Raw genomic sequence first — 21200 nt, forward strand, 5'->3', positions numbered from 1 at the left:
ATACCGGAATGCTGTAAAAGGCGTATGCATCAGAACAAGACCAAACACAACTTGCTTATCATGTATAATACCTTAGTTATCAAAAACCTTTATTTCTCAGCATTTAAACTAACATAACCAACTTAAATCATTCATTTTGATGCTTATGGAACCTTATGTGTGAATATGAAATGTGTGAGTATTCGGGGTTTGATATAAAGACATATTTAAAGTGTGTATGAAGATGAGTGCATTTGTCTCTTAACATTTTAGCATTCTGGGCCAGATAGTTCTACATGTCCTGTCAGCAGACCCTCCCACCTTTCCTGTGTCCAAAGGGAAAAACCTATTTTGTTCTCCTAGACTCTTGTGTGGAATGCAAATGTATTATTACTTCAAGCTGTGAAATTTGGGGCCATCCTGTCTAGGATTCAGACAAATCCAATTGTGTATATCAATGCCTGGATTATATTACAATTGCCACAACTTTTACTTTATCTGCATCCAGGGATTCCCAATTTGTATGTAAAACTACCCATTGTCTATTTCTATTTACTTTTACTCAGAAAGCTTGTTTTTCCAGTTGCCCTTGGTAGATTAACATTGCCATCTGTTCTTAGCTCTTGAGTTGTAACTTGAAATGACGTTGGTCATAAAATGGCGTCTTGCAGATTCTTGTTTCTAAAATGGAGTCTAGCTGCCATTTGCAAGATGGCGTCACGCACGCTTCAATTTTAAACTGATCTTGTCTCAGCTAATAATCTAGTTTTGACAGCATGAAAATCTATACTTAGCATATAGTTTCAAGTGTAAATAGCCTCCAATGGGCTCGGGGAGCCATGCTCATGAACCCGATAAGTCCTGACAGCAGCCGTTTCGCATCCTTCGTCAGGGAACTGTCCAGCTATAGTGCCACAAACACCACTAAATACCCCTACCAATCACCCACCGATGAAGCTCACCTGTACCAGATCACAAGCCGCGCCATCCGGCCACCGGGATCCCTGCGTCTCCAGAGAAGCACGTGACGTGTCTCACCACCCGTCGCACCGGAAATGGCGCAACAGGTGGAACCAACACTCCACGGCAACTCAGAAGGGAAGACACAAAGGTTCCCTGCGCCGGAAATGACGCCGGCGGACCCGATACACATACACAAAAAAAATATTAACAACAAGTAACTTATAGTGTCTCTATACAAGACATCTATATAAATATCTGATACATTATTCAATAATTATCTATCAACACAGGTATAGATAACACAGATATATAATGTGCTGCAAGTCTAGACAAAGAATAAAGCATTAATGAAGGGACAAACAGATGACACACAGTACATGGAACACAGCACAAATATTAAATATTTTGTTAATATTTCAACAATGTTTTAGAGGAGTCAAAATAAACTCATCAAAAGGAAAAAACTGAATCGGCACGGGGATCAACCTATAATACAGACAAGCCTTTAAGTATTTAAGAATGGAGCAAAAGTAAACTCCTCATTAAGTCCATGGGGAACCATAGTTCCAAGTTTATGGATCCACTTGCATTCCTGTGCAAGAGTCCATGTCTATCGCCTCCTGTACGAAGGGGTGGCACATGATCGATAGGCATGAAGACAAAATCTCTCATGATATGACCCTCTGTAACAAAATGTCAAGCAACCGGAGGTGTACTGGGTTAAATTTTCACATAGGCTTTCTTAATGGAGGACCGATGCATCGCTATCCTCTCTTTAAGCATCCGGATGGTTTTGCCCACATAGATCTTATTGCAGGGACAAATTTCGTATCACAACACATTCGGTGTTTAAGGCGATAGACAGTACTCTTAGATGGGTGTACTATAACGCTGCCAATCCTCATATGCTGACAGTTAACACAACCCGAACACCAAAAGGATCCAATCTGTGGATTTAACAATCTACTGGTGAATTTATTTCTGGCCCCAATATCAGACCTTACAATCTTGTCTTTCATATTGCTGCTCCTTTTATAGCAGAACAGAGGTGTAAGCTTACACACATCCTTCAAAATTGGGTCTGTATGTATTATATGCCAATGGCGTAATATGGCTTTTTTAATGATCCCTGAGGTGATGGAATACGTACTCGAGAAAACTAGTCTCATATCTTTATCACTTATAGGTGGTGGATTAAGAAGATCCTCTTTGTTCAAAGTAAGACATCTCTTTATCGCATCTTTGACTTCTTTATGCGGGTAGCCCCTGTCAATAAACCTATTGCCCATACTTTCCAGGGCCTCTGGTAGACGACATGCATCAGAAGTGATACGAACCACCCTGATAAGTTGAGTATATGGTAAACCCCTTTTCAGGGGATACAGATGAAAACTCTTTGCTGACAGAAGAGTGTTCTTATCTGTAGGCTTTCTGAAAATTTCTGTAGAGAAATTACTCTGGGTAATTCTGACAAACATCCAGGTAATCCAGTTTCTCTATACTGTATCTATAGGTAAATCTAATAGATCCCGGTAGCCGATTCAGACACTCCACAAACTCTTGGAGGGACTCCTCTCCTCCAGTCCACAGCATGAAAAGATTGTCTATAAATCTAACATAAAATTGAATATAATGTGAAAAATAAGGATTGGCCATAATATGTAATTTCTCAAAATAATACAAAAAGATATTAGGAAATGACGGGGCCATGTTTGACCCCATGGCCGTCCCTTTAAGCTGTAAATAAAACGCATTGTTAAACAAAAAATAATTGTTTTGCTAAATAATCTCCCTCAATAAAAGAATAAACTCAATCGGAGGACCCACATACTGTGGACTGGAGGACAAAACCTCCCTAACAGCCTCCATTCCCTCGGCATGTGTTATATTAGTGTATAAACTGGTGACATCAAGTGTCACCAGCAAACAGTCTTTTGGTGGCTGGCCAACAGATGATAGTTTTTGCAAAAAATCAGACGTATCCTTAATAAAGTAAGGTGTACTCTGAACTACTGGCTGTAAATAGTCGACATATTGTGACAAACTCTGGCAGAGCGACCCCCGAGAACTTATAATAGGCCTACCAAGGGGCTGCGTAAGGGACTTATGTACTTTCGGTAAAATGTAAAGTAAAGGTACCTTGGGAAAATCTTGTTTAAGAAAGCACACTGTATAATCGTCAATCCAACCATTCGCATGACCTAGTTGAATAATAGCATCAATTTCTCTCTTAAATTTATCAGTAGGGTCAAAGGTAAGTGGTCTATAACACTCCACATCACTCAGCTGACGTATAACCTCATTAACATAGTCTATGTGATTCATGATTACTATTCCCCCGCCCTTATCGGCGGGGCGAATCACTATTGCATCATTGTTTTGCAAAGCTCTAATGGCCCATATATAGACCCTCAAAGTGGGCGTCTGCACATTCAAATGAACTGATGTACACAAGGGATGGAGTTTGTAGCGGCATTTGCATAAAGTCGTAGACTGGTGACCACCAATAGGTGCTGCTGCGTGTGGCTCAGAATCGGGTCCTCTATCTCTCACCATGGACGCAGTTGCCATTAAGAACCATAGGAGTCATAGGCCCTCATAGCTCAGCTTCATGGAGTCTGTAATTAAAGCTCAGTATGGTATGTGATTGGTGTCCTATGCTTATGTCACAGCAGACGTGCAGACTGATGAGGTCCCCTCCATGCCGAGATCTACAAGATGCGGTAAGAAGAAAGTGATGTTCGCCGATCTCCGGAGTCCTCTGCAGTCCGATAGCGTTCTGTACCAGGATCAGCCCCAGAGATCAGCCAGCCCACTCCTCCGTCCTGTACTGAAAAAGACCCCCAGGAGAGATTTCAGGGTGAGTCCCCAGCAATAGGCCATGTATACACTTATACAGGTCAATTTCAGACGCAGAATTTTACTAGTATTATTGTGTTAGCAGGAAACCCAGAGGTCACAGTATTTATACGCTATTCCTCTTTTGATATGTATGGTATTATGATATGTAGAATAGAACAGTGAGCATTGCTATTCATTGTAGCATGAGCTGGATGCTGGCACCACAGAGGCTTAAATATGTCAACCGGTTAGTGCAGTCATGTCTTAGCAATAACTTTACTATATATTATTTTATATAATTACATTGATCAACACTCATTTTATTGGCAATCATATACAGCAATTTTGGGGTAACTTTGTTGTGCTGATTACAAATATGACAACGTTTTTGCTCTATCGGCTCTAATTTTTGAGATACAAGGAAGAGAAACAAGTAAAACACAATAGACAACTGATAGCTGGTTGGGTGCTGGTCACTGATATACAGAGGGGGAATCTTCTAGAATGATCACTGAGTGAACACCTGGAATGTTCCCATGTAATCCCATATGCACACATTATGGCTAAGTCCCCCCTATTGCTTGAGGGTATCCATTTTCTCAAGAACTAGAGCCAATTCGAAAAAACTACTTTCATTTTTTAATTCAGGAACGCCAAATGCCCTAGATTTGTTTACTTTTCCCTGGCAACTACAGTTTTTTGTTGTTGTTGGGCTGTGTTAGCTATCTGATTATGACTGGCATCGGGATCTCTACTGTTAAATTTATATTTTTGTCTCCACAGTATGGGTTTGTAGAAGAGAGCAGCGTGTTATTTTCAGTACAAGAATCCTCCGACAATGGTGAGGAACTGCATTATCTCCATTATATATGTACTTATCTTTCTCCATTTTATCTCTCTCCAAGGCTTAGTGAATACTACCCCTAAGTGCTGAAAGATTAGATCAGCACTAAGAAATACTGTATGTAGGGGTCTATTTACTAAGCAGTGTTAGGAAAAGTGATAAGGTGCCAGCCAATCAGTTCCCAAATGTCATTTTCCAAGCACAGCCTGTGAGATGACAGTTAGGAGCTGATTGGCTGGCACCTTATCACTTTTCACTTCTCCTAACACTGCTTAGTAAATAGACCCCATAATATCAAACGTCCTGACTGACTCATCAACGGCCAGCTCAAAGCCCTGGACCTAGAAACCTAAAAATCGGGGAGTATATTCCTTCCATGCCGTAGGTGCCCTCTAAGAAGGGGTTTTCAAAATTCGACTCCCAAGGGGGTGAAGAGGGCTAAAAAGCTTCCTCCCCCTGTGTAATGTCCTGCCTGACTGTCTCATCGTGGCTGTAGCACAGTTCAATTCAAACACCAACTGTCATCTCAACTGCTGCCGAACATCACTGGCAGTTGGTGTGGCTCCTCTATTTGAATAGTGAGGGAAGGGAATGTGTTACGGTGAGAGATGAAAATGTATTACTACACAGGTGAGGGAGGGAAATGTCAAATGTGTTAAGCTGGGTATACATTAGACGATATTTAGGCCGATTCGACATGTCTTCAAAATCCGCTAGTGTGTATGCAATATGTCTGCCCATGCGTGCTCCCGTTTGGTCGTCAGTCGTATTGTCAGGTCGGCCCTACATGCAGCTCAATCTGACAATCCGGCTGACGACCCCATGCAACAGGATGCGGCTGGTGACGACATGTCGGGCACTGGATCGTGCAATGTGTACCACCCACCCGATATGTCAGCCCATCGCTGGGCGCACATATTGTTATGTGTGTACCCAGTTTAACTACGGAGTGAAGGAAAGGAATGTGTTACAACACGGAAGATGGAGGGAAATGTGTAAACTACAGGCGTGAGCGGGGGTAATGTGTTACCACAGAGGTGAGGGAGGGGGATAAGTTACTACAGGTGTGAGTGAGGGCAATGTGTTACTACCGGTTGGAGGGAGGAATGGTATTTCTACACATGTGAGGGAGGGGGAATGTCAAATCTATTACAACACGGGTGAGGGAGGGAAAGGTGGTACTACAGAGGTGAGCGGGGGTAATGTGTTACTACAGAGGTGAGGGAGTGGAATGTGTTAGTACACAGGTGAGGGAAGATAATGGCTTACTATAGCAGTGATTCATTACTATAGAGGTGAAGGATTAATCTGTTATTGGAGTTGAGATTGAAATGGAAACCGTAAATATATAAGGTCTACCTGGGTGAAACTGGATACATCAGCTAGATACTATATATTAGCTGATGTACCCGGTTTCACCTGGGTAGACCTTAGATATTTCAATTTCCTTTCCAACCATCTTAACTCCTATACTTAGTTTATTCTTTGCCTCTGGTGTTAAGTGCGGTTGACCTCGAAGACTAATGGCTCATACACACTAGACAATTTTTATGAACGATAACTATTATCGTTTATATCGTCCAGTGTGTGTCGTAGCCGACATTGGTAAGTGCGGATACACCATAGTCTAGTGTGTTTGTGGCTGTACTCGAAAATTTGCCCAGCCGCCACCAGTTCTTATAAACTACCATAAGTAAAGGGTTGGGACATGTCAAGGAGGTACTCAGCGGAGCTGGTTTAGTTCTCCTAGCTGCTGTTGTGGGACATGATGGAGAACTCCTCCCAGTTTTCCCCCACCTGCCTCACAATTAGTTCACGCGGCTCCCTAGCCATTAGCTGTGTGTCATACAGGAGAGGGACCGGGACAGGCAGGCTCTGTCTCCTGTGATGGGGACAATGGTGTGAGCCACCATCTCCACTTTTAACATTCAAAAACTCAATTGCCATGTTCGAGAAAATGAAAAAGCCAAATGCAAAACAAGTGAAGTATTCAAATGGAAAAAACCCAGTGTTCAATCCTTAGCAGTGGCTGCTGCCAAACATCACTGGCAGTCGGTGTGGCTCCCCTATTTGAATATTGGACTATGCTGCAGCCTCACCTCTGGAGCTGCCACTCCACCCAGACAACGAGTATACAGTCACGCAGCACTTGAAAAAATACCAGCTTAGCGGGTGCTTATGTCATGAAAGGAATACACTCCCTGAATCTCATGTTTCTAGGTCAAGGGGCTTCTGCTGGGCGTGGATGAGAGAGTGAATGGGTCAGTGAGGACATTTGTGTGTGTGTGTATATGTGTGTGTGTGTGTGTGTGTATGTATGTATGTATGTATGTATATATATATATATATATATATATATATATATATATATATATATATTATTGTTCACTCTAGCTCCAGTGGCAGGCAGGGCGCCGGAGCTAGAGAGGGCACCTTAGTGTGCGCACCCGAAAAGGGGGCATGTCTAGAAGATGCTTCCCCTTTTCGTCAGTCTTGGAGGCGTGCCCGGCACGTACAGACATGCCGGGCAGCCCCCAAGCGCTGCACACAGGGAGAATAGATGCCGGGCGCATGCGCCCGGCGTCTACTCTCCGGCGGTGACCGGGTCACTGCACATTTCTCCACCCGTGGGACACTGCGACCAGCGGGTGAAGACTGTACCCACAGGCTGTGAGGGCAGGGCACTTTTTGCCCTCCTTCTGGAGGGCCGGGTGCTTTTTTTTTTTCTATTGAATTCTCATCTCTCACTCATTCCGTAATAAAGCTCCCTGGACTTTAAAGCCTACAGCTGTTGAGATTGTGGCAAATGGATGCAACAGTAAAATCAAATAATCAATATCTACATGGCAACATATCAAAAAGTTCTGGCCAATCATAAACTAATTATACAACATGATAGTGTCACTCCTAAAACAAATATGAGGATGTGCACTTAGAGACTAGAACACGTCATTATATTTGCAAATGTGTCCATATATTAGTAGAGCTTTGTATAGTTGAAAGCTGTCTTCTTGTTCCTGGTAGTGGGTTTATTGGTTTGTGATAAGTTTTGGGGCCTTTTTATGTATATAATGGGTTAGTAGTTTTGAACTCACCAGTGTGAATAGCTTTTTGTAATGTTATTCTGATGATAGGGCATAGCAGAAGACTGCCGCACAAGTAACGATATACTGTACTGTAGGACTTTAATACGCAGTGGATCAAGTGTCAGGAACAGCTTCACAATAAACAACAATAATGTTACATATGGGGTGGAAATGAGTCCCCAATGTTACTCCACTTATACAAGTCACAGGTGAAGATTATACATTGAATTTGGATGCTGCTACGGTGAATGCCTTAAACTTTTATTTTGTACCAACAGTTATTGATTTTGTTGTAGATCTCTTTATTTTGCCTTTGGGGGGAATTAATTTGTTTGTGGGCGCCCGTAAGTGATGGACACCCTACGGTCAATATTCAAGTTGTTTTGCCGATGAACTCAAGTTCTGCGTGCGCTCATTACTTAATCTTTATGTTGCGCCCAAATGCACCAGGATTAGCTGCGTAAAGCGACTATACTCATGCAATCTACTGGGCGCGTTGAGTTTGGACGCCCAAAAGCACGACTGGATGGATTTCAGCTCGCCACCTCAGGAGGATGCAGCAGAAATAATTGGCGTCCGCGATACTTGAGCCCAGCGGCACAAACAATTGAATAGCACTCATCACTTTAGATGGGAGCTGCGGGCGTGAGTAAACAATTGAATTCCCCCGTGTGTGTGTGTATTGTTAGAGCAGGATGGAGGGGGGGGGTCACGCTGAAGACATAACTCAGAGAGACCCTGTACTCACTACCTCATGTGACTGGTTGCCATGGTAGTCGCATGATACGGCTTATAAACTACCACAGTGATTTATGTTCAAAACTAAAAAAACAGTTTTTTCCCTGTGATTGCTGCTTTAAAAGATCACACATATAAGGCAGTGCGGCAGTATATGTTCTAAGGATATTGAATTAGAACCTCTATACACTCCTGCCTATACCTTCTAATATCCTGCCTATAAACCTCTAAGGATGACGCTATTTTGCGTATGCAGTCATATAGTAAATAAAGACTCCAGACCTTGAACCTGTGGTTCCAAAGCACAAAGTGATATTTCAAGTAAAAGTACAGTCAGTTACACGCTATGATCTAAGTACAATTTAGCGCAAAGAATTATACAGACCCAAGTACAGTTATACATACGCAGCGTTCTGGGCCAGATGTAGGCTTCAGCAAGAAACCCCCGTCTATCAGCATTCAGCAAGAAGACTCAGACTGGGGTCACAACACACATGTTTATACTCTCACAGAAACAGACAACACAATAGAGAGGCTTGTTGCTGATGCCATTGGTTCCCAAGGAGGATGCATCTGTTGCAGAGCATTTAACAGGTTGATTCAAATAGACACAGTCCAGCCTCTAACAACTGGATGTCTCTGGTTTCCTGCCTCACGCACATCCTAACAGTTGGTCATATAATGCACATTTCGGTGCTTTAAGTCTCTGCGGTCCATAAGTTGAGAATGCATGTTGCGATCTTCACACTGACGATATCAAAATGTTGTTGAAAGAGTGCCGATCAGTATAAATATCAAGCACGGCATACTTATCATGTATTAAACCTTTATTTCACAGCAATTATAATAAATGAACAAACTTGAATCTTATACTTTAAAGCTTATGAGACCTTTTATGTGAATATGTAATGTGTAAGTATTTGGGGTTTGATATAAAGACGCTAGTTAACTTGGGGCAGATGCGTGCGCATGAAGCTAATAAACAGCGTTTTCATACAGGATCTTATGCATTCGCTAATATGCAACTAGTTACCAGCGCAATTGTGCGCATTAATGTGTGTATGAGAAATGGTGAAAGATGCAATCGCAAGATGCTAATAGTAATATCGTCATATGTACTTAAGTGTGAGTTTACCTAAAATGGCGCTTGGGCGGCCATTCGCAAAATGGCGTCTTGCGATCTCATTTTCTAAAATGGCATCTTGCGGCCAGTCGCAAGATGGCGTCTTTACGATCTAATTTTAAGCTGATCTCGTCTCAGCCAATTATCCAGCTTCGACAGTTCTGTGTCTGACCGACACACTCCACCGCAAAATGGTCATAAGGTTTCTTCTTCTTTATTGTGTTTTAGAGTTAGAGGAAAATGTTCACTTCAAAAAAACAGTTACTGATTCAGTGAAGGAAAAGAAGAGAGTGACATTTGGAAGACAGCTGAGCCCTGAGGTGTTTGATAAGACGCTGCCAGCAAACACTCCTCTTCGCCGGGGAAGTACGCCATACAGTCACCACAGTTCAGATAGCGGCAGTCCAGCTGCGCAGGAAGCAGACGCCCAGAGTCCGTATCAGCCATTGCTGCAGCCAGACTTTGATGACCAAGATGAGGTGATTGCAGATTCCTATGTGAAGAAATAGGTGCAGCTCTGTGGGAGTTCTTGGGATTGTCCTAGATTAGGTTAGGTTCCAGAGCGTGATCAGTGACCATCCCTATTGGATACACTGACTGCTGCATTTTATCTTCTCACCACCCATAATCCAAACCTGAGCCTGAAGGCGGGTATCCACTTGATGATATATAAACGACAGCACGATTGCGACATTGCAATCGTGCTGTCATTTGTATAGCAAGTGATGTGCTTCGACTAAACGTTCACTCGTTCAGTCCCGGCACATCCCTCATCCCCGCACATGCTGAACCTGACGAGATAGTACGGGCGACGTCGGATGTCGGAAGCGACCAGGGTGCACGTGCATCGCTGGTTGCTTCTGACCAAAACATGCAAGATGCATGCACGATTTGCAAGCGATAGCACGATAACGATGTCGTTATCATGCAATCACTTGGCTAAATCGCCAAGTGGATACCCCCCATTAAGGAACGTGGTGGTAGCTGGCATCTACACAGTGTCCAAGACTCACAATATTAGTAAGCCACTATTACAGAAAATTGTATCCTTCGTGGTGTATATACGACACTGCCGTATGGAGACAAATACAGGATTTGTTGACGATATGGCTTTATTGTTATTATGAATGTTCTAAATAAAACTTTGCTAAATTTGCTTCACACACTTGACTAATGCTGAACGAGTGCTATGCCAGTCTGCTTAACGTAACTCGCCTTCAGTAGTCTCAGAAAAATATGTGCCTTACACAGGTTACCATGATACTGTCACGTGGGGTTGGGTACAGGATCCCGGTAGTCGGGATGCCCGCGGTCAGAATACAGACAGCGGAGTCCCGACAGTCGGAATCCTGACGTAAGCTGGTAAGTACCCTATACCACCTTTCCTGCAGCCTAACCCTCCCCTCTACCCAGAGCCTAACCATAACCATCCCCCCCTAGTGCCTATCCTTAAGCCTAGTACTTACCTTCGGGATATCAGCGTTCGGCATTTGGAGCCGGGATTCTGACTGCCAGGATGCCGACTACATCCCTGGCACTTGAGCTCACCTGTGTAGGTGGGACAGGGATTCTAATGTAGGCTTAGTTCACTAAAGGTATCAGCCCGTGTATAAAATGTACTTTAATAATGAATCGATGTTAGCGAATTCCTAGCTGGCGCAGATCGGTGATTTCTGCATCACTTGGTCATACATTAAACTTGTGGGAGCATGTTAAGCAATACCTATGAGACGGGTTGTTTTTTCTATTGTATTGGAGCAGTTTTATTAATGCCTAATAGCCAATGTGTGGGTTGTTGGTTTATTTGAATAAACGTTGATGTCTGAGCTATGATTGTGGATGGGGGTAATGCTAGTTTGCAAAACAACACTCTTTGATTTCCAGTAGTTTACATTTCACTAATTTGTGAAAGAACTGCGGAAACTTCAAAGGTTCTATAATAAGGCAGAGTTGTCCCCTAAGCCTTTGGGTCAGACTTTCTGTGCACCATATGAAGTCTGTTTGTTTGATTTTCTTATGAGAGTGTCTATTGTGTTTCCGGTCCAGGAAGAGACTCTTCAACCACTGTCACTTTGCTTTGAAGTGGAGGCCCAAAGCCCCAACTCTCCTGTATCATTGTCCTTGCCAGGTATGTCATGTATAAGACACCATGAGGCTGATGCTTTTCTTGCTAGGAAACTCTAGTTAACAGACTCTGATTTCAGGGCACAAGAATGAGACGATCCCTAGCGAGGAAGTGGAGGCCCAAAGCCACGACTCTCCTGTATCATCGTCCTTGCCAGGTATGTCATGTATAAGACACCATGAGGCTGATGCTTTTCTCGCTAGGAAGTTCTAGTTAACAGACTCTGCTTTCAGGGCATAAGAATGAGATGATCCCTAGCGAGGAAGTGATGGATGTGACGCATGGAACTGGCTCGATTGTGGAGGAAAACCCGTTTTCTAATGAATCTGCAGAGGAGATCAATACAACTGCCTCTGCATCAGACACCGATATTGCAAATGGTAAATGGAGACCTATTAATTTCCTGTGTGTGCAGCACGCTGGACTGGTAGAAACCCGACAGATGCCCAGGGGTGCCTAATTCTGGTCTATGGCACCAATGGCTCAGGGGTGCCTAATTCTGGTCTATGGCAGAAATGAGCTATATGGTGGCTGATCAATGGTTGTTACTATGGTTTTCTACTGTCCCCGAATCAATTTAGGATATCATTAATTGTCTTTCTAGAAACGTTCATCACTCCAGAGCTAGTTGTTGTGCCTGCTGCTGGGAAACTCACTCGTTGCTCCAAAAGAAAAAAGGTAACTGTTTATTTACTAACCTCTGTGACCAGAGTATTTCCCTGCATCCTGCTAAGTGCACATTAGATAAATATTCCCATATTGCATGCCCTATACCAGTAGCATATAGATATAGCATGCCTTTATACCAGTAGTATATAGCTATGGCATGCCCTCTGCCGGTAGTATATAGCTATGGCATGTCCTCTGCCGGTAGTATATAGCTATGACATGCCCTCTGCTGGTAGTATATAGATATGGCATGCCCTATACATGCCAGTAGTTAAATGTCCCCCCACCCTCCTTTCCCCTGCTGCCTAACCCTAAGCCTCCCCCTAACCCCAATACTTACCGTCAGGATCGCAGACATCTGGTTTCCGACGCCAGGATTCTGACCGCTGGCATTGTGTCTGCCGGGATGCCGACTACATCTCATGTATGCTTCAGGGCAGAATGGCAATTTGACAGTGATGGTCAATATTTAGAAAGACGAGACCTCATCTCTAATTGCATAGGTAAAGGAGCTGAGAAGGGGGCATATACCAATGTGACCAGTTCTTTTTAATTTCTGCATTTTTACAGTGCTGCATCTCTGAGGAAACCCCTTCCTGTGCCAGCCCTGAAACAACAGACACCAGCAAGGCTCCATTGACGGCAAAAGACAGAGACCCTTCCAAAAAGAGCAGGAAGCCTGTAATTGCCAAAAAGGTGCAGGTATCTTCATGGGTGTTGTGAATCACATATACCGTATCTGATGTCGACATGCATGAAATGTATATCATTATTATTTTGTTATAGGCCTCCTCTTATAGCCACTATCTGATATTACTATTGGTAAACGTAACTTCCCGGCCATCTTTTTAGAACGAGCCGGGAATGTACGTTCCTGCTGATCAGTTGTATGAAAGTGTTTCCTGAGAGTATGTATGGGGTGAGAGAGCTGTTCTCTGGGGTGCTCTGGTCCAGTCTCTCAACCATTCAGGGTGTTGTCATTAAATTATATAAAGTGAGGTAGCTTGCTATGGGTAACTGCACTTTCTTTGCACATTAAATCATATTAACATTTTCATGCTTGCCTCATGTAAATCACAGATGGGCATATACCCAATTCCCTGATGGTGCTTCAGGACATTTCAGCTGCTACTGTGGCCACCAAGCAGCCCAAAAACCAAAATCTGTTGGTGGGGAGGGAGGGCGGAGGGTTGTACAGTGCTTCTCAGTCCTTACACATTACTTTTTCAATACCTTAAATGCTGACATCTGCATTTGTAAAATATAATCCTTGTGATGTCATCATCTTAAAAAGAACATTTTGCTTTTCTTTCATTTAAATTGTCAATTGTACAATTATTCCTAGCGCTTATTACTGTACTCTGGTGTTGCTATTTTTTGGTCACTTTTATCTGCATAAAAGTGACTATTCAGAGCAGTCTTTGATTATCAAATATTTGTAAAATGAAGAAATCCCTTATACAGTACTACCCAGTCAATGTTCAAGATATTTGAAACAGTATAACTTATTGCTTATGAAAAATATGACTATTTAAAATTCACTTAAAAACCACCTTCAGTATTAATAGATTAACTAAACCTTATGTGCTCAAGACATTTTAGATTCAAACAGTAAATTGCATGTTCTCTGCTGCACTAAGTGCCTGTTATTTTATTTCATTAAGTGGGAAATGTAGGCTATCTGGTTAAAAGTAAAGTGTATATATAGGCCCTCATTCAGAGCCGTACGCTCTGAGCAGAGCGCACGCTCTGAATGAGGGCCGGCCTCCATGAAAATGGAGCGTCCTCCTGGACGCTCGTATAGCTGTGGGTCACCACCCACAGGCTATACGAGCGTGCATTTTGATGGCCGCGATGGTCGTGACCATCGCGACCATCGAAACTGCGAGCCGGAGCCTGCGGTTGAGGTTTTCAACCGCAAGCTCCGGAATGATTTTGGCTCTATCTGAGCCAAAATCACTCCCACTGACATCAGTAGTGATGTCAGTGGGCCGGCTTCTGACGGGAGGCGTTCCCGTGGGAACGCCCCAGTCAGGGAGGCACGCCCCCGGCACGCCTACCAATCAACATCGACAGCACGCCCCCTTTGATCAGACACAACGAGCGAAGGACTTTCCTTCGCTCGTCGCGTCTGGCGCATGCGCACGACGGAGCTCCCTCCGTCGTGCGCATGCTCAGTCCAGAACATCGACCCACTTGCGAGCGGACAGCCGCTCGCGAGTGGGTCTGAATCAGGCCCATAGACCCGAATTGCCTGGAACAGATTTTTAACTTGATAGCATTTCTAGCAAGCTCCTCATTGTGACAATCTGATATGACGGCCAAGAGAATTGACCCTTAACTCTGTGTGCAAATTAAAGATATCCTGAACAGTCCAGGTTTGCGATATCCATGCTTAAGCACAGATGATTTAATTAGTAATTGGATCATACCATCTGTGCACAAGCATTGGATCTCTTTAAAACCTGGATTGTTATGGTTCTTTGATGACTGAATTTGAGAACCACTGCTGTAGCTTAACGCCTAGTTGTGGATATTATAAAGAAATCTGATATTTCACTGATGGTGATCTTCCTCCTAAAAAAACCCCGACAGATCAAATCTTCCGGTGGAAAAGACAAGAAGGGCCGTGGGAGACCCAAGAAGTCTGTTCAGCAGAAACCTTTCTATGGGGAGCGAGAAATGGTCTCCAAAAAACCGCTGCTGAGTCCAATCCCAGAGCTGCCGGAGTGTATATCCACCACACCTGTACTCACACTAGGTAACGTTTCCTCCTGTATTTTATTTACTTTATACTGTAATGTCATTATAAACTTTGTAATTAATTGGGTGCTTGTTTTGTGTAGACTCTTTACAGTGAAAGGTGTGATGTGATACAGAGTTTTGTCCCCCTTCACCAGGTAAAGCTTTAAGTAAACCGTTCAAGAAGAAGTTCCCAAAGACCAGAGGTCCTCGGAAGAATAGTAAAGTCCAAGTAAATAATATTTGCCTTGTGCAGGAGGACTCGTGTTCTGATCATGTGGTTAGGAAGATTGAAGAAGAGGATACTGAAAAATTAACTACTTGTGTTGTAGAAGCCAATCAGGTGGCAGATATACTAAATGGTCCAGGACAGGAGGACATAAAAGTCAAAGAAACTGATTCACCTACAAAAAATCACGGTCCAATAGTTCCAGCTGTCTCAGATTTGGCCCAACAGACTGATACTGTAAGCAATGGATGTCCTCCGTCTTCTGCCGACATAGAAATGGAAGATGAGACATGCAAGTTTGCTCTTGTGACATGTGGCCTTGACTCAATGTCTGAAGAGAAGACCACAAACAGGACCTCGCGTGTTGTGAAGCAGAGCTCGAAGAGGCTTTCCACTACACGGAAACGTGTGTCAAAAAGCACTTCAGAAGAGGAACATTCCGAAGTCACAGAAATGTCGTCATCAGGGAGTATAAAGCAAGAAGACGGTGCTGGCCACGGCTCTCTGACTTTAAAGACTAATATTGATGACCCAAATTTCCTGGTTCTGTCTCCTAAGCTCAATCAACTGTGCACAGGAGACAGAAGTCACTCATCTACCTCTGTCATATCTAATGACAAAAAATCTAGGTCTTCAAGAAACGGTCGCAGATCCACCATCTTTTCTGTAAGCGCCGAGCCGAGTTTACCAATGGAGAACCTTCCTGCTGTGCAGCCACATCTTGTTAATGATCCAGCCTCCTGCATGAATGACCCATATCTGTCCATTGATGAGGTTCTACAGTCCACGCAAAGAGAAAAGAAGGTGAGACGCAGCATGAGGCTGCGCAGAGATTCCGGCGTCGGGTTGTCCTGGGTACAGGAGAACATGAGCAGTGAGGTGACTGCGAGGAGGAAATCCTTAAGTTCCGTGGTAATACACACAGAAATCCCCAAATTGCTGCTGGAAAACACCATCCTTAACCCAAACAAGGAAAACCTGAGTAGCCAACATATTCCTATATCAGCCAAGAAAAGTCGGAGAAGAACTCTGTGTACCACCACCCTACAAGACAGTGCATCACTCTTTGACACAAAGCGAAGGAGATCAAACTGCAGCATCACTCCAGCTGGGGCCCTGACCAGCCACAATGTCACTACTGCAGATACATAGAACATGTATGTCTTCCTATGATTTAAGTGGGGTTATACCTGACGGTATTGCAGATATATTGTGGACTATGGCCACGTACTTGAAACTCTATAATCTGTATCTGGGACTTCTGTCTGGTTACTCAGCGTTTCACGCAGTGGTTTGTACCTGTGGTCTCAAGTAACTTACAGTAACAAGTTAGATCCCAAACAGGAGCACACTGGTTTGTAGATGACTCGTATGATGGTTCCTTCCTGCAAATTTGTTTCAGCTTTCTCCAGGAGGAATTGTTAAATTAAGCACCAGACATTGTATATTTTGTTCCCTATTCACATTCTCTGTTCTGTAATATTTGTTTTCTTTTGCTCTGAGCATAATACATGGGAGATGTGTAAGCTGTGCTCTTGCAAAGTTATCTTTGTCTGTTTAGCAGTCTTTTGTGTGTCTACAATTTCTCTATTAAATGTTTTGTCTTTTGAATTGCTGTTAGTAATATAATTATTCAGTGTGAGCGAGAGAGTGGTACAGGTACATCTTAAATGTAAAGTTTCTAGGTTTTGGTATTTTTAATTCTGATCAATGCAATTATAAATTGTGTCCTTTTAATTAAAATGTTCTCAAAATAAAGACCCTAATAAACAGTATCGTAATAGCAGGAATCTTCTCAGTAACCGCATTGTAAATCTGGTCCTCTGCTTAGAGGCACATACAGTCCTTGTCAGTGATGTCATATTTGGAGGCCACTAGCTGTCACATTTCCTGATGTCACCAAATGATGCTTGTAGGAGAGATGGTTGGACCGTACCAGGGAATAAATGAAAATGTTAGGTGGGGCATTAATTAAGGGAAGTGACCCTTAAAGTCTAGTTAAGGAAACTTAAAAAAACATCCAAATCCCAACTTCTTCTTGTTGATCACCATTTTGTCCCTAATGGTTGCTGTGTACAGAGGACCTACAATCTCGATGTGCCGTCAGAACAGCTTGGACACATTTGATGGTGATCCGTCATGACTGCAACTGAACACACAAACTTAAAAAATCTAGTACCAAAAATGTACCTCACACAGACATGCAGTGTTTTAGTGGGAAAGCACCGTACTGCATCTCCAATAAGGAGCCTCAGTGGTTCTTGTGGTCCGGTCTGATTTGACTGTTTCAACTAACAATAATCTGAAGAGAAACCTGAATCTGCTTTTTAGTTAATTATTTGTCAGTGAACATATTAAGTACACTGTAAAATGAATCTATCATTAATGGGTTAGCTGTTCCGTAAGTGGACTTGCCTTTCAGCAAATGTATGCAGATCTCGTTATTTGAATGGAAAGGGGGTTTAAAAACTAGAGCGAACTACTGTCACTGATGGACATCTGAAATCCCAATTATACACTGATTCACCAACCTAACCACTACCGTCGACCAAGACAATGTGGCATGCAAAACCATGTGTTTTCTAAACTTGCACATATTTAATAATAATAAAAAAAAATTGTCCTGAAAATGTCAGTGATTATGCACCTATTATTATTTGTTTTCTTTGATCCTTAATAGTGTGGAGAAGCACTGCTCCCATTGTGGTCTCTGGCCTGCGACAGGTGATAACAGTACTCCATAGACTGGAGCACCACCTGGGTTTACAATGTACAGTGTCATCCTGACAATGCCTTGCTAGCTGTAGTACAAAGTAAAGTATTACCTCTCCCTCCATTACAGACAGGTGAAGCTCCCACCACATCTTTAGGACACTTCTAATGTGATATGTTGTAGATAAGAAGGTAAAATGCTGAGCGCTAATTAATGCAGCAGGTGTCAGTGGTGTAGAGATCAGAAACAAGAAAGAAAAAAAGCAGTGAAATGAATAAAATAAAACCTACAGAACGCTAAAGCATGAGCCAGGCCAGGATTACAGCACAGCCAAGTGTTTTCGGCATGGCGGGTGACTTCATCTGGAACTGCCGCAGCGTCTTGAAGCTGCTACACTTCTAGCCGAAAAGATCACTCGGGGAGGACCAGGACTTAGGTCTGAAGACCTCGCTAGACACAGGGTAAGATTAAGGCGAGCTTCTAGTCACCTTACACAGCGCTGAACTGGCCGGAGCACACTTTCACCAAAAGAGCTTCAACATTACAAGTGCATTTTTGTTCCGAATGTTTTTAATTTATCTTGCATGTTTTATTTTACTGCTTTTTTTTTCTTCTTTCTGATCTCTATACCACTGACACCTGCTGCATTAATTAGTGCTCAGCATTTTACTTCTTATTTGCTATTTTTTTGGCCGAGCAGCTTTGTAACACACATTATAGCGCAGATTACATATAAACTTTGTGATATGTTGTAGGTCAGATAGCTGAGACTACAGTCACTTAATCTGCTGTTTAACCAATACACACAGAGAATGTTTGCCGCACTCTTCGGTTTCTCTGCTGTGTTATAGAAGCAGCTCCCTTCTAATGTAACAACTGCAGAGCGGTGTAAAAATAAAACCCATCAGACTAGGGGGTAAATTTACTAAAGTGAGAGTTTTTAGAAGTGAGTTTTAAAAGTGATGTTGCCCATAGCAACCAATCATATTCTAGCTATTCTCTTCTAGGAGGTGCTAGTTAAATGTTAAGTAGAATCTGATTTGTTGCTATTGGCAACATCACTTTGAAAACTCACTTCTAAAACTCACTTTAGTAAATTTACCCCTAGGAGCCTTACTCGTCATTGTTGGCTGAGATTCCTGTAGATAACGGGTATTCTAGTGCTAGCCAGCCACAGATGCGAAATCTGGAAAGTCGGCAGTCACTTGTGCCTGGTTCTTCAGGGTCTGGGAGACCTATTTTTCTAAGCGTAAACCAGACCTGACAGTACTTTCTATGCAGCAAACTCTTCACCCTCTCACCGGAGAAGGTAATGGAGCACTATAATCTCTGACCACTACCATTCTGAGTCCAAATGCTGCAACACTGTTGATTAGCATTGATTGGAGAATTGAGAACACCCTTAGCCCATGTTTTTGGTGCTATACAACTTTGGGCCAAAAACAGATATGATGTCTGAGCAAATGGCAAAGGGAGTGTAGTCAGGCCCAGTTTCAAAGTTTTGTCTTTGGTTCCTTGAGGCTTCGAGATGGTGTGAGCTTTGATCTAGGGCCATGGGGTGCTACGGTTCAGCTTTAGTGATTGCAGCAGTTACTGACTGGCATTCTGGGTTGGGGACTAGAAGGTAGGACACAGTGTAGTGAGGATTGTAAAGTTCCTGCTGTTATCTGCAGGTGTCTCTCTTTGGGCCAAATTTAGATAGATTTTCCATGCATCAGAGGGAAAGAGTTCCCCTTAAGGCTTCTCATATCTAAAGCCCATAGGTTTTCAGTGTTCTCATCCCATAGTTAGTCAAACCTCCAGAGTACAGTTCTCTGTTCCTTGTGGAGGCTAGCAGGGTGCTTGCTTGAGCAGGTAAGTGTTTACTTCCCAAGCCTTCAGAGAACCAGCATTGCAGGGAGGTCCCCCAGACCTTAGGGTCTCATGGCTGAATCCTCGAATAAATCCAACCTGACACCTTCCCAGTAGAATTTCTAGCTAACACCTCTTTCTTCAGGGACTTTAGAAGTCCTTGATAGCTCAGTCAAGAGGCTGTTCACCTTGAAATACCTAAGAGAGGTTTCCTCAACATTGTACTAATTGCCAATCCATTCAAGGGTGATTTTAGATTTTATGGAGCAAGTCTAACACTTGACCAGCCAGCTTTTCAGACCGTCTCCAAAGTGAACCAATAATAATGGAGCGCTGTTATCCAGAGCAATAAAATGTTTTCTATACTATCTATTTATAAAATGTATAAAATACTGCAGGTGTAAAGTAATATACAGTACACATAAAAAACCTAACCACAGAGAGTATAAAGCGGTTTAAAAGAGAGTGCAGGATTAGTAAACTGCAGTCAGCTGTGAATGCCTCTTTATAGTCTCTGTGGTTGGGGTTTTTTGTGTGTATACTACTTTACACCTGCCATGTGTTTATACATTTTATAAGTTGGGTATGGGATCCTAGTGGTCAGGATGCTGGTGGTCAGAATACCGACAGCGGCATCCCAACAGTCAGAATCCCTCACCTCCCGCAGCCTAACCCTAATACTTACCGTTGAGATTCTGGAGCCGTGATTCCTATTGCTGGCATCCCGACCGCCGGAATGGTGACTACATCCCACATTTTATATATATAGCTGTTATTAATATAGAATACCTTTATTAATCTGGATAACAGCTCTTCATTGTTGATTTTGTTTGGTTATATGTAGAGGGTAGCAGTATTCATTGAAACAGTGGTTTTAAGACAAAATTTTATAAGCACAACGCCCAGTTATGTATTTTGTCTCCTTCAAAGTGGTATGCATCACTCAGCTGCTGGTTACATGGGTTGCCTGCTTTCAGCTGGTACTAGTCACTTGTGACCACAAGTGCCATCTTTCTATCTCTGGTACAGTCACTCTTCAATGTTGGGATCTTTGGCTTAGTCAAGGCTTTCAATAGACGTGCTGGACATCAGCCTGTAAGGAAATGCAGCTGTAAAGAAGGACCATCAGGAGCAAGTCACAGTGATGTTATGGCGTCTTACCTAATGGGGGTGGGGGAGCAAAGAAGCTATAGTTATGAGACTGATGAGTAAGCTCTAGTAATTGGGAGAACTAAGTATTCCAGCCATTGCTGCGGTTTCTTTCCTGGGGTGTAAACTGGCGAGTACGTCCCTCCAA

At 43.0% G+C, this 21200-nt stretch overlaps 1 protein-coding gene across 4 annotated transcripts in view; it reads left to right on the plus strand.

The window, feature by feature from the left end:
• Window positions 1–17114, plus strand: part of CDCA2 (cell division cycle associated 2) — a 70383-nt gene extending 53269 nt beyond the window's left edge. For 2 of the 4 annotated variants that reach the window (XM_088443379.1, XM_088443378.1), the window contains exons 7-16: window positions 3615–3802; window positions 4567–4624; window positions 9803–10053; window positions 11621–11702; window positions 11779–11856; window positions 11933–12079; window positions 12304–12377; window positions 12939–13070; window positions 14964–15129; window positions 15269–17114. In XM_088443379.1, coding sequence (XP_088299505.1) covers window positions 3615–3802; window positions 4567–4624; window positions 9803–10053; window positions 11621–11702; window positions 11779–11856; window positions 11933–12079; window positions 12304–12377; window positions 12939–13070; window positions 14964–15129; window positions 15269–16491 — 2399 coding nt within the window. In that variant the 3' untranslated portion in view covers window positions 16492–17114. The remainder of the gene's footprint in view (window positions 1–3614; window positions 3803–4566; window positions 4625–9802; window positions 10054–11620; window positions 11703–11778; window positions 11857–11932; window positions 12080–12303; window positions 12378–12938; window positions 13071–14963; window positions 15130–15268) is intronic. The other 2 variants (XM_088443381.1, XM_088443380.1) reach the window with 2 other exon arrangements.
• Window positions 17115–21200: the final 4086 nt, after the last annotated feature.

The sequence above is a fragment of the Taudactylus pleione genome, unplaced genomic scaffold (assembly GCF_031769625.1).
Source record: "Taudactylus pleione unplaced genomic scaffold, aTauple2 ptg000329l, whole genome shotgun sequence".
NCBI lineage: Eukaryota > Metazoa > Chordata > Amphibia > Anura > Myobatrachidae > Taudactylus > Taudactylus pleione.